Raw genomic sequence first — 14,310 nt, forward strand, 5'->3', positions numbered from 1 at the left:
TTAACAGCTCTAACTCACAAGATGATTGCACTGATTAAAGATTAGGACATTCCCAATATTAAACTGGGACATCCCGATATTGAACTGGGACATCTCGATATGTGATAAATAATGTCTTTTTCCCCTGTTTACAGCTCTAACTCACAAGATGACTGCGCTAATTAAAGATCAGGAAATTCCCGATATTGAATTGGACAACCTTGATGATCTTCTCAACCAACTGACAGCCGAGGAGCTTGAAGAACTAAATGGAGATTTCGACCCAGACGTAAGTTCTAAGTTCAAGTCTGTCCATTCAAGAATTTTTTTTAAAATCAAGTATGGATTTCAAGGCTAGCTCTGGCACACGTTAAATTCACTAATTGTGAATTTTAAAAAGAACTGGTGGTTTTTATTTTTATTTGACGAAATAGTTTAATGTAATAATTGATATATTGTTAGTAAAAAATGTGTTTCTGCCATTTTTAAAGTTTAATAGATGATTTAATGAAATTTTCTGCTTACCTAGAGTTAGCCCTATCTTTGTGGTAAGTTCAAGTTTAAACTTTCTGTTCAAGTGTGTCTTTCAGTTAGAGTTTAGTCTTTAACAGGGCTTCTAGATTATGGTAGCAGCCCCCTCCCATGGCTAGTGATATTCAATTTTGGGCTAGTAAATAACTACTATTGCCATGCCCGATGGCTAGTGAAATATTTTTGGTCAAATGTTGCAGTTTTGTAAATATACTGACATACAATCAGGCCTTTCCCCAGGATTTTTTTAAGGCGCTTACATATTTAGCATCATTATAACACAAAAATCAAGCCAAAAGAAGTGGGGTAGTGAGTTGAAAACAGTCAAGTGTTTGCCTTCAATCCATCAAATCATGTTGGGGTTGTTTTTGTGGGGGGTTGTGGGGGGCTTTTTTCTAAAAACCCCATCAATTCCCCACCCCCAACAACTTCATAATTTGCGTCATGTTGTTGTTGTTGATTTCAGCGTCGTGTTAAATGCTTGTTGTGATTTCTGCTTGTAAAATACCTAAGCTAAGAATGCTGACTTCACAGTATATTCCATTTATAAAAAAAAAACTACCAAAAAACCCCCCAAAACGTTAATAAAATAAAATTTTACTTTAAAAACAAATCCAGCTAACTTATTAAATGTCATCTCAGTTTAACAAATATATATCTAGCATTATCTAACAAATATGATTATTGTAAACTAATTCAGTGTACGTTTAACTGCAATTTGTATAAATACTGCATGTACATTTCCCGCGATCACGATCTCAGTGCGTGCTCTCGACCATAGGTACAAAATTAACAAAGACAAAGGAAATAACGAAACTGCAGTTAGGTATTCATTGCTGCAAACAACTATTGTTTTTCTACACATTTACATCAGGATTTACTCCTGTGTAATCGTATTGTTCATGTCCGCAACGATATCTCTTGACACGTGGGTGTCAGCTGACTCTGAAGCGTGACGTATATTACGCCGAGAGCTTTCCTCAGTTCAGCCAACGAACGTTCTTCCTAACGTTCGCGAACTACTTGATTGGTGTCCGTCGTGTCCATTTGGTTTAACGTGAAGCGCACAAAACAGTGTAGCAAACGTTTTGTTTCCGCTCGGTCTGGCTGAACTCAGCCCTTGGGATAGCCGACATGTCGTTCGGCCCTGAACTGGCATGTGTATTCAAATTGACATGCATTGTCGGTTTGTTTTTATTACTTTGGTTCAAAGACTTTACAAAATTAAAATAGCAAGTTACATATCTTCCAGACATTGAATCGCCGTCACATTGCTGTCATACATGTCGAATGCATGCCGTTAAAACTAATAACCTTTATTATTAAAATAAGCAAACATCATAAGGCACACGCTGTATTCTGGATAACACCGTTTCTCGTTACCGGTCGCGAGATCGCTATTATGCTAATTGAATATTTGGTATTATTATGTTTGAGGTGTTGAATAGATTATGTAACCGTTTGTTCACATCAGAAGATAGAAAATGGCTCAGCCAAAATTTTAGCCACTTGCAAATTTTATTAGCCATTTTTTTGGTCGATTCGTGACCGTTCATTTTAGCAAATAACAACGTAGTTACGGTTTCGATATGGTAAATATATACCAGGATTAATGGTGACATGTTTTACTCAAGAATTTCACCTTCAAAGATGTTTATTCAATTAATAGGTATTTTCTTTGATTTGTCTTGATGCGTAATTCCCAAGCATACAGACATTATTACAACAAGCAGTTATCTGGCGGATTAGTAGTAGCCAATCACCTGTACCACGTGACCAACACAAGCCCGTCTACAATTAAAACGGTGCGATCAATGGACCTCAAAGTGAACATCTAAAGAATTGCAGAGATACCAAATGGAAGTGTGATAATGTGTGGTGAATGACGTTACGGATCACAGCTCCATTGTTTTGTATACATGTTACAAATTAAGCCGACACGGTCCTGCAGTTAAGGCGCTTACCAGACATGAAGGCGCTTACTTGGCTGGCTAAGGGAGCACGGGCCGTGTCGGCTTATCGCTCTAGGGAAACCCCCGACAATGAAAATGCAAAACAGATATTGTTCAATATTTTGTTGTGATTAATGAAAAAAATATTTATTAGACTTAAAATAACAATTTATGAGAGGAAGATGGTGGATGATTACCATTCTGGAGAGCAAACTGTAGTCTCACAGCACGATGTCGCGGTGTCATGTTACCGTTGTACGGGCGTCTGCATCTGAATCTAGCCGTTCTGAGTCGACGGATGACCATCATCAGATGGATAGGCCTTCCATGACGTCCTATCGTGTTGCTTGCTGTCATCGTCACAGTTCTGAACCGGTCATGGAGGTGGTGTCGTCAAATCTGCCGATCTTGGCGTGAGGTCGTAATGGGATGTTGACCAGGTCGAGGTCGATCACGGACACTCTCAGTCTGTTGATGACGTTCAGCAAGTCGTCCAATAGTTGATGGATTTACTCTGAAGGTCCTAACAACTTGGCTTTGCGAAGTCCCCCGTTGAACCATGCCCAACGCTCACTCCCTTTGTTCTTCTCTGAGTTGTGGCATTCTTAATGTGACGAGGAATATGACACCGTTACGTGACTTTTATGTGTCCACATACTGGCATTTCAGGTGCATTGCATGCAGCATGATTGAGCATGTAATGAATGCATTTCACACCATTTTGTGTGTTTCTGCTATTGTATGTGTAACGAGAACAAAACCAGGATTAAAACCCAGACAAAAGTACCAATCAATGGCTTTCTCTCATAAATTGTTATTTTAAGTCCAATAAATATATTTTTCATTAATCACAACAAAATATTGAAAAATATCTGTTTTGCGTTTTCATTGTGTGTCAGTATATGAATATCCTATCCCCACCCCACCCCACCCCCCCCAATGTTAGTGTTTTTAAGCTCTATCTCCCTCTTTAGGTGATATATCTGATTATTACTAATATTTAGTGAAATTGTATTAACTTGAAGTAAAGTAGGGCTAGTAAATCTTCCAAATGGTTCAAGTATAGTCTTTAAGTTCAAGTAGCCCTTATCTTCAAGTGTAGTCTTTAAGTTTTAAGAAGTCTTTCAGTTCAAGTATATAGTCTTTTAGTTTTTCTAATAATTGTTTTCATTTCTAGTCTTTTAGTTTGTCCAATAATTGTGTTCAAATCTAGTCTTTTAGTTCAAGTCACATATTTTAGTTCAAGTTTAGTTTTTTTTAGATTCTGATGTAATCTTTAGATCCAGGAATAGTTTTTCAGTTTAAGTAATTTTGATACATGTGATTGTCTCGTCCTAGCTCTAACCCAGGGGTCACAGGGTCACGGGTTCACTATAACCATATACAGTGAAACTCCTCTTAACCGGACACCCTAAGAACCAAGTAAAAAGTCTGGTTTTATAGAGGTTCCCTTCTGTACAGATATTTGAAAAGGGACCATGAAAAATGTCTGGTTTTGAGGGGACTCCGGTTTATAGAGGGTCCGGTTTTGAGGGGACTCCGGTTTATAGAGGGTCTGGTTTTAAGAAGGTTTCATTGTATGTACATTGTATGTTACATTCTAAATAGAAATAGTTTTAAATATACTGCCGTAGATGTTGATAAACATGTCATGTCATGTCATAGGGTTTTACGTGCACATTCAGAACAAGCTGTTGTAGCGCACGCCTGTCGATGACAGGAACTCGATAAGCAAATATTCCTTTCCTTTTATAGAACACAAAGGCTGTGGTATGTACTATCCTGTCTGTAGGAAGGTGCATATAAACGATTCCTTGCTGCTAATAGAAAAGAGTAGCTCATGGAGTGGCAGCAGTGGGTTTCCTCTCTAATTATCTCTATGGTCCTTAACTAGATGTATATATCTCCAGCACCATATACGTTAACTGTAAATTGTAATTAAAATGTGTTCATTGCTTCAATAAATAAAAACAATTTCTTCTCTCTTCCCAGAATTCTCTTCTGCCGCCAGGCCAGCGTTGCCGCAACCAGACGGAGAAGGACCCGACGGGGCCGTTCAACAGGAAGAAGCTGCTGAGTTTCCTTGAGAAACAGGCCAAGGATGACAAGGACTGGGAGCAGAACAAACCCTTCGTCAAGGAGGTCAAAGGTGAAATTTTAGAGATATTTCATTCGGGGCTTAAAGTGATTTTCGTCACAGTTGATGTTTAATTTTTTAAATTATTATTATATTTTTTTTTTTTTTGCTTGAGGCAGACTTTTCAAAGTGAGCTATTAAATTTTTGGATTTCACTTTCTCCATTCCAGCCAGTGCTGCATGACTGGTACTTAAAAGTATATGGTGTGTACCGTCCTGTATGTGGAGAAGTGCATATAAAAGATCCCATGCTGATTTTTTGGATGGAGTAGCTATAGTCCGTCTCACCTGGAACGTCTTTTTTCATGCTATGGAAATGACTACAAGTTATTTATTTCTAAGCTGATTGTTTACTAAATTGTACACAATTTAAAAAAAAAAAATGTGTAAGAGGATGGGACGGACTATAGTCTAATGGCATCAGCCTTCAGGATTCCTCCTAAACATGACAAAGCCCAGTGGTAAAGTGCTAGTGCTAGGTAAAGTAAAGTCTAGGATCGATCCCCATCAGTGCGACCATTGGGCTATTTCTCATTCCAGCTAATGCTCCACAACTGGTGTAATAATGGCTGTGGTATGTACTATCCTGTCTGTGGAATGCTGCTTATGAAAAACCCATGGCTGCTAATCTGAAAGAATAGCCCATTGCATGCCAGCAGTGGGTTTCCTCTCTCATTATCTGTGTGGGCCATAACCATATGTCCAACGCCATATAACCATAGTTACAATGTGTTAGTACATTGTTAACTAAAACATTTCTTCCTTCCCCCTTAAAGGGAAACACCCTAGTTACGGCTAGTTGTTAACCATTACGGCGCTGTTTTTCGCTATTAAACCCCATTTTTTCACAAATAAAATTGCACTTTACTTACCGTTTATTATTTACAATATGCATTTCCATTCACCTGAAGTGTGTTTTGGTAATCCTGGTAATCCTGGTTTTTGTAATACCACAAAATGCATTTTTCGTATTTCATAAAATGGCACGGGCCTCTGAGAAAAAACCGTTGAGCAGACAAGGTCTAATCTATTTTTAGACGGGATATTTCCATTTCAGTGTCACAGACGTTGGTATACCACGTGACCGTTATCATTTTGGTTCGGTTTGTTTTCTCGTGCATGGTTCGCGCAATCAACATCCGATTTGTTGTTGTTCATTTGTGAGATTTTTCTTCACAGTTCGTGAACATTTTCAGAAACAATAAAGTTCAGACAAGTAAGTGTCTCAATACAGAACGTTACAAACCCTTAAAACCAATAATTTTGCTAAGTCTTACGATATCTGGAGAGGGGATACAACCAGGACAGAACAGTTGGAACATGTCCAGGAGAGGTGAAAGGAATGCACCCCAAGTCTGTGAAATTTGTTGTGACGTAGGCATTGTTGTGCTTAGAGCGACATCTACCGGTGACATCAGAATACTAACTTTCAAAATTATTTCAAGCAATTGGGACATGGGGATTCCCATGGTATTTATCGATATAAAACCTGCTTTTTCACTCCATTTGATAAAAACGTGATCTAAGTGTGTTACAGGTTTGTAGATTAACCAAATTATAATTTATTTTCGCTGGATGGAACTAGGGTGTGCGGCTTTAAAGTAATTTCGTCACAGTTGGTATTTGATTTTATTTTTTTTAATAATTTTTTTTAACTGGAGGCACACTTGTTAAAATAAGCCAGAAGCCATAGGATTTTTAATCCAATGGCTTCATCCCAGCAAATGCTCCATGACCAGTATGTCAAACTCCACAGTATGTACTGTCCTGTCTATGGAAAAAGTGAATATAAAAGAGCCCTAGCTGATTTTGTTTTTTGGATGGAGCAGTTAGTGTGATGGCATCAGGTTTCTTCTCACAACCAAATGTGAAAGAAAAAAAATGTTAGATACCAAATAGTCATAATTTTTTTATAGAATACTAAACGAGCTTGCCTGTCATACCATTTTTATGAAATGAGTGAACAGTTCGGTATCTGACGAGCAAAAGCAAGTCTGACACCAACACTGTTCACATGTTTTATAAAAATGGTATGACAACCAAGCTACTTTAGTATTAAAAATTATCACAAACCTACTGCAAACCAGACCTACTACACGTTATTTTTCTATGAATTGGGTCAGCTAGTGATCTACGTCACATCAGTATTACACTAGTTAGATATTGAGAGATTGTTATGACATGAGCAATATCTTACACTGATGTGTAATAATACAAAATACGCTGAGGAGTTGTTAACATTCCTACTGGCGTCGAGGTTAGGCCATCGGTCTACAGGCTAGTAGGTACTGGGTTCGGATCCTAGTCGAGGCATGGGATTCTTAATCCAGATACCGACTCCAAACCCTGAGTGAGTGCTCCACAAGGCTCAGTGGGTAGGTGTAAACCACTTGCACTGACCAGTGATCCATAACTGGTTCAACAAAGGCCATGGTTTGTGCTATCCTGCCTGTGAGAAGTGCAAATAAAAGATCCCTTGCTGCCAATTGGAAAGAGTAGCCCATGTAGTAGCGACAGCGATTTTCCTCTCAAAATCTGTGTGGTCCTTAACCATATGTCTGACACCATATAACCGTAAATAAAATGTGTTGAGTGCGTTGTTAAATAAAACATTTCTTTCTTTGTTAACATTCCATTCCTTTAACCAGGTAAGGTGTATACCCCAAAAAACCCACCCCCGGATAAGAAGGAGGAAGAGGGAGGAATAGCGACAGAGTGGGATGAAATTCTTAAAGCAGCATCTGAAGAGGAGCTGGTTGATCTGGCTGGTAAATATGACTTTTATTACTCATGTGTTACCATACATAAATAGAATATAATAAGCAAGTTACAAGTTATGACAAAGTTTATGTCCCAAGTGGCTGGTAAATGCAAGTTTTATTACCCATTTATGATCCAGTTTATGTTCGAATGGCTGGTAAATACATGTTTTATTACCATCATGTTGTCATACATCAATAGAGGATAATAAACAAGTTACCAGTTATGATCAAGTTTATGTCTCAAGTGACAGATAAATATGAGTTTTATTACCCTCGTGTTGTCATACCTCAATGTAGGATAATAAACAAGTTACCAGTTATGATCATGTTTATGTCCCAAGCGGCCAGTAAATACAAATTTTATTACCCATGTGTTATACATAGATGATAATAAATGAGTTACCATTTATGATCAAGTTTATGTTTAAGTGGCTAGTAAATACAAATTTTTGCTACCTACATGTTATCATACATAAATAGAGGATAATTATCAAATTACCAGTTAGTGATCCAAGTTTTATGTCTCATGTGGCTGGTAAATATGAGTTTTGTTACCCCTGTGTTTCCATACACAGAGGATAATAAACAAGTTACTAGTTATGATCATGTTTATGTTCCGAGAGGCCAGTAAATAAAGGTTTTATTACCCACATGTTAACATTCATAAATAGAGGATAATGAATGCGTTATGTCCCCTGTGGTCAGTAATTAATATTCACATGTCCAGTCTTTGGGAAAGTTGGGGGTGGGGGGTGGGGGTGGGTGGGTAAGAGTAGCCTATATGACTAAGTAACTGCATGTTAAACATCAAATAACTCATGTAATAAGCTTTCTTTTAAAGTGTATCAAGCAGGCCCTAATCTAGAATTGAAAGAGTATGAGAAATGGCTTCTTCCAGAAGAAAGGGGAGAAGTTTTGTTAAAATGTTTTGCTATGTACCGCGTTCCATTGAAAAAATTCTGAATTATACACCCAGTTCTAATCGTAATATTTCGATATAAAATACTACTTCCGGTAATAAAATTTAAACAGAACAATTATATGATTAATTAAAGTGTTGATAATTATTAAGTGTTGATAATGTCTCGTTATCTTAAAATAAAAGTAATAATTAGTGATAGCATGTTCTGGCATTACTGACATGAATGTGGCCGAGGATTAACAACACTTGACTGGTCACAGCAAATGGCGTGACATGCGTACAGACTGGTACCAAACTAAAACCACGGACCAACAGATGGCGACGAGGTGCCAAGTGACCTATTACAATAAACAAGTCGGGGTCTTGATGTCTGTTATGTGATTTCGTTTCTTAAATATGGGATTAGGTCTAAAATATTACAGCAACTTCAACTTCTCACTGCTGCTAATAACTCAGCCACTTGAGGCGACTTTCGGCAAAGAAAACGTTCATTTTGCAGGCAAGATTAGGGCCTGGTATCAAGGTTTCATTAAAGAAATACAATTCCATTTCTGACTAAGCAATGTGCCTGGGTGTTAAACATTCCTCTAATTAACACAAATGTGTGTATAAAAGTATATTTTGTTTCAGCCGTTCTTGGTTTCCACTCGATGTTGACTCAGACTCAGTATTACGCATCACTGCAGGACGAGAACATTAACGCTGAAGGAGGATTCACAAGTAAGTTCTTATCACTGGCTTATCTCCCCATATGTACCTCTACCCGACTCTGTCTTTTTCCTCTCTGTGGCTAGCTCGCTCTCTCTCTCTCTCTCTCTCTCTCTCTCTCTCTCTCTCTCTCTCTCTCTCTCTCGCTCTCTCTCTCTCTCTCTCTCTCTCTCTCTCCACTATCTCTCTCCACTATCTGTCTCCCTCTCTCTCTCTCTCTGTCTCTCTCTCTCTCTCTCTCTCTCTCTCTCTCTCTCTCTCTCTCTCTCTCTCTCTCTCTATTTCTGTTTGTCTTTCCCTCCTGTTGTCTATCTCTGTCTGTGTTTTCATGTCTCTCTCTGTTTTTCTGTCTCTTGTCTCACTTAATATCGATCTCTCAACCTCAACCAGATATCAGAAAGACAACATATATGAAGCACCAAATGGCTACAATTTCGGCATCAGATACAATTCCACTGATAAATGTCTATATTTTATTTTCATGAAACAGCAAATTCTTCAATCTTGCACTTCAGGTGCTGCAAAATCACAGGAACTGAAGGTAGTCAAGGATGAACCGGCCAACTCAACTGATATCGAAGACAGCATAAAAAGACTGCGGGACAATGACGCCAAGCTTCAACACTTGAATCTCAACAATATTAAGGTGAACAGAACTGCATAACAACCTTTGACATCACGTGTGGTGTAACAAAGGCTGTGGTATGTACTATACCGTCTGTGGGATGGTGCATATAAAAGATCCCTTGCTGCTAATCGAAAAGAGTAGGCTAAGAAGTGGCGACAGCGGATTTCCTCTTTCAATATCTTTGTGGTCCTTAACCATATGTCAGACATCATATAATTGTAAATAAAATGTGTTGAGTGCATCGTTAAATAAAACATTTCCTTTCTTCCTTGACATTAGTACTAAAAATCAGGAGATGTTGGTGAGCATAAAATTAAAGCAAATTTTGTTTAAAAATATTTATTTGCTGTAAAAATATAAACAGTTTTGGAATTGGCCAACAAGCTGATGCCTATAGTGAATGCCATACTAATGATATTTAACGACGCTAAATTTAAAGAAACAGAAGAAATGTTTTATTTAACGACGCACTCAGCACATTTTATTTACGGTTATATGGCGTCAGACATATGGTTAAGGACCACACAGAGTTTGAGAGGAAACCTGCTGTCGCCACTACATGGGCTACTCTTTCCGATTAGCAGCAAGGGATCTTTTATTTGTGCTTCCCACAGGCAGGATAGCACAAACCATGGCCTTTGTTGAACCAGTTATGGAACACTGGTAGGTGCAAGTGGTTTACACCTACCCATTGAGCCTTGCGGAGCACTCACTCAGGGTTTGGAGTCGGTATCTGGATTAAAAATCCCATGCCTCGACTGGAATCTGAACCCAGTACCTACCAGCCTGTAGACTGATGGCCTAACCACAACGCCACCGAGGCCGGTTTAAAGAGACTGTTCTAAAAAAGGTTTTTTGAGTTTGATTGGTCTGTGATTACCTGAACACACCACAATGGTTACATGCTAGTAATTAATTAATTAAACCAGAAGGATAGCAAACAACAATAGTTAGTTAGCATGCACATTACTGCAAGTTTCTACTTAAATTGCTGTAAGCTGCATTAAATAAAATCAAAATTGGCTGATCCTACCATTTAAACTTTTTTCTTTTTTCCTTTCTGATAATGACAACCTCTCTAAAGTTTGTTTTTTTAACTCTTTTTTTTTTAATTTATTTTTATTTTTGATCCTACAATTTAAGCTTTTTTCTTTTTTTTCTTTCTGATATGACAACCTTACTAAAGTTTTATATAGTTAATATGTCACTTATCTGCATTTCGCTAAAATTTAAGATTTACAGTAATTTATATAATCCTTTTAACTTTTGCAGTAAAATAAATAAATTCAGCAGATGTTGAGTGCTAATACTGTTGTATTAAAATGATTACAAGGGAGATTAAGACTAAAAAATAAGCCTGTTGTGTGTTCTGGTTTTATAGCCAACACATTATTGAAGCTAGAAAACTGTTACACTGACTTCTGGAATATTTGTCCCGGTTCAATATCGGGATGTCCCGGTTCAATATCGGGATGTCCCAGTTCAATATCCGGATGTCCCATTTCAATATCAGGATGTCCCAGTTCAATACTGGGATGTCCCAGTTCAATATCGAGAATTTCCTGATCTTTAGTTAGTGCAGTCATCTTGTGAGTTAGAGCTGTATGTATAGAAAAAAATCCCATTATTTATCACGTCAAGATGTCCCAGTTTAATATCAGGATGTCCTGATCTTTAATTAGTGCAGTCATATGGTGTTTTTTTCCTACATATTTTTGCAAATCTTCAACCATCTATTTTGTCCTAATCTATGTTCCATGGCTGATTATATTAAAGGTCGTGGTGTGTGTTGTCATGTGTGTGGGAAGGTGCATATGAAAAATCTCTTGCTACTAATAGAAAAGATTTCCTCTTTGATGTGTATGTCAGAATTACCAAATGTTTGGTATCAAAAAGCTGAGGATTAATTACTGGCAGGACTCGACCTTAGTAGTAGCCTGGCTACCCATTTGTGGCTAAACCCAGTAGTCCGCCAGACTTCCAGATTTTATTTTTGCACATCCATTTAATCTGCAAACAACGAGACTGAAACACCAAAAAAAAAACCCCATCTAAAACAACATGTTTAAATAAAAGTAAATAATTTTGCTTTTTTAAATTTTTTACTTTTTTTAATTAAAATTATGGGGCTACCAATGTTTACTGAAGGCTACCAGATTTTATTACATGGTATCCGGCTACCACTGAAAATGTTTACGGTCAAGGTCAAGGCCTGGTTAATATGTTCTAGTAGTGTCTTTAAACAAACTATCTCTCTCAACAAGATTTGTCTTGCAACTGTATTGAAGTAGAACACAGCTTTTAATTGTTTTTATTGAATGTAAAAGGAATAACCGACAATCCTTAATTAATTTTTCAGAATTTGTCCATTGAGCAGCTTGTGGAGGTGTGTGATGCGATTAAGAACAACACCAACCTGAAGATATTTGAGATGGTCGGAGTCCAGGCGACAGACAAAGTAGCAAAGGTCAGTCTATCACGGCTCCAATGCAAGTGCAGCCAATGCGGTAAATTGTCGCAATGCCGTAGTCATATGCCAAACTGGCTGTGTTTTCTTTTGCATGTTACTAATTGAACATCATACTCGAACACAACTCCTGAAAGTTATTTTATTACGAAAAAGTATGGAAAAAATTCTGGAAAAGTATGGAATTTTAAAAATTTAAGCCAACATTTGAACTTCCGGCCTATTTCACAAATCTCTCTTAAGGGTGTATACCACCAAATCAAATCCCATAGACGGCAATAGTAACATGTGGCTAAAACTCCTACCTGCAGCATATCAATTGACATATACCACGGATTTAAATACTACCATCCCTCACCCTTAAAGTGAATAAAAAAAATTTCAGAGATACATACATGTTTCAAGCACAAGGCTACTTGACACAGTTGTACTAAATAAAATAAATTGCATGCATTTATTGCTCAGATGAAACTAATTTTTTTACAACAAACACGCTCACATTTATTACCAATCACAGGACAGGTATTAACTGCTCTATCAAAAGTGCACCTCGAACTTTGACCCAGCCGGAAGTTATGTGGTTTAGTACTACCTTAAAGGTAGGGTCAACTCAAAGAAGAGCCTTATGTGTTGGAAAGATGCATACCTGGACCACCGACACATACTGATACTTTAGCAAATGAAAAACGCGTAATTTTAGAGTTGATAAAAAAACATGATTATTCCTGCTAACTGGGGGCAGCCATTTTGTTTCGTTTTTGCGACGTCCAGTGGGATAGCTTGGGGCGAAGTGACGTCAGCTCCTGACCATCTCCTGTATGTACAGTGTAAACAAAAGCAGTAATTTTCGACACAGCGCTTCTCTTTGATCAACCTGACTAGTAAAACAGCATAAATGACGTAATAATATAATAAACTATTTAACTAAATATATTTCAAGTTGCATTAACGGAACAAAATGGGGTTATAGTATTTTTCTCTGTTAAATAATCCAAAGGAAAAATGTACACTATTAGGCCTATTGATATGCTACGTTGGAGCAAAACGACAACCCACGATACCCAAGTGATAATTTTCTTTTCTTTGGGACTACGTAATTGGTCAGTTCTGTGGTTTTAGATGGAAAAGTCTACTTAAGCAATAGTTTTACAGAACTATTTACAGTAATAAACCATGTCCATTACAATTTTAGGGGCGACAGGTAATATTCCACAATACCGGTATATATTTTTGTGTCTAGACAGCGTCAATTAATTGGCTCGTCTGGTTACCAATCAAACATACACCTGTCAACCAGGAATCACAGGTAGAAGCAACTAACAGCATAGACCAATTAACTAAAAAACCCAATCCGTATATCATTTCAGTACGTAGGTTAATGCATGGGCAAAACATTGTTAATTGTTTCGACTTGTTGTGTAGCCACTTTGACAATGGTATTTTATTTTCTATTGAAAAATAATATATATATAGTGCTGGATATACTTATTGCTGGCTTACTGCGATGTGTATTATTACAGAACATTGCAATGTATGACTATTTATCATCCCGCAAAAACCAGGTAGATTGTGTTTCTCTAGTTCTAAGGCTCATTCCTGACGTTACACGTTAAGTATTACGTAACCACCAGCTCGCCAGAGGGCGTACTCCCTGAGATGGTACAAAATGGCTGCACCCGTTATATATAATAGCCGTCACATTTAACCGTTTTATTAATTAACTATACGATTATACGTGTTGATGTTAAGCAATAATGTGCATTATATATCGTTGAATATGCATACCAAGCCAAATGCCTTGATTGTCCTCTCCTTTAAGCTGTTTTTAAGCAATATAGCATTATCATCCATTAAAGGCTCTTGTAGGAAATATTGCTGGCACTATAATTTGTGATATCTCCTGCGATATTCTTCTAGGAGATATCGCTTCTTCTAGGAGATATTGCTTCTTTTTGTTAGGTCACTGTGTATGTTTCAGAGCTAAACCTATCATTAGTGACATCACACCACTGTCGTTCTGCTAGTTAACGAGTCTGCCGCTGCCAAATATAGTGACATTCAACCCAAATGAAAAGAATGATAATGGATGATAAAATGAATACCGCCCTCGTGTGTTGTGATACCATAATTTATCAGCACTCATTGATAAAAGTATAAAACTTGTGCTGATAAACTATCAGGGCTAGCTCTGGGCCCACAAAAAATTTCGCCAAATTGATTGATT

The 14,310-nt window shown here is 37.5% G+C and overlaps 1 protein-coding gene across 2 annotated transcripts in view; it reads left to right on the forward strand.

Annotated features, from left to right (window-relative positions):
* The window catches only part of LOC121373670 (tropomodulin-1-like), a 46,876-nt gene that overhangs the window by 23,922 nt on the left and 8,644 nt on the right, over window positions 1-14,310 (forward strand). For both annotated transcript variants that reach the window (XM_041500395.1, XM_041500394.1), the window contains exons 2-7: window positions 135-268; window positions 4,455-4,611; window positions 7,248-7,367; window positions 8,914-9,003; window positions 9,507-9,637; window positions 11,979-12,086. In XM_041500395.1, the coding sequence (XP_041356329.1) occupies window positions 149-268; window positions 4,455-4,611; window positions 7,248-7,367; window positions 8,914-9,003; window positions 9,507-9,637; window positions 11,979-12,086 (726 nt within the window). In that variant the 5' untranslated portion in view covers window positions 135-148. The remainder of the gene's footprint in view (window positions 1-134; window positions 269-4,454; window positions 4,612-7,247; window positions 7,368-8,913; window positions 9,004-9,506; window positions 9,638-11,978; window positions 12,087-14,310) is intronic.

This window comes from Gigantopelta aegis, chromosome 5, assembly GCF_016097555.1.
Source record: "Gigantopelta aegis isolate Gae_Host chromosome 5, Gae_host_genome, whole genome shotgun sequence".
Lineage (NCBI taxonomy): Eukaryota > Metazoa > Mollusca > Gastropoda > Neomphalida > Peltospiridae > Gigantopelta > Gigantopelta aegis.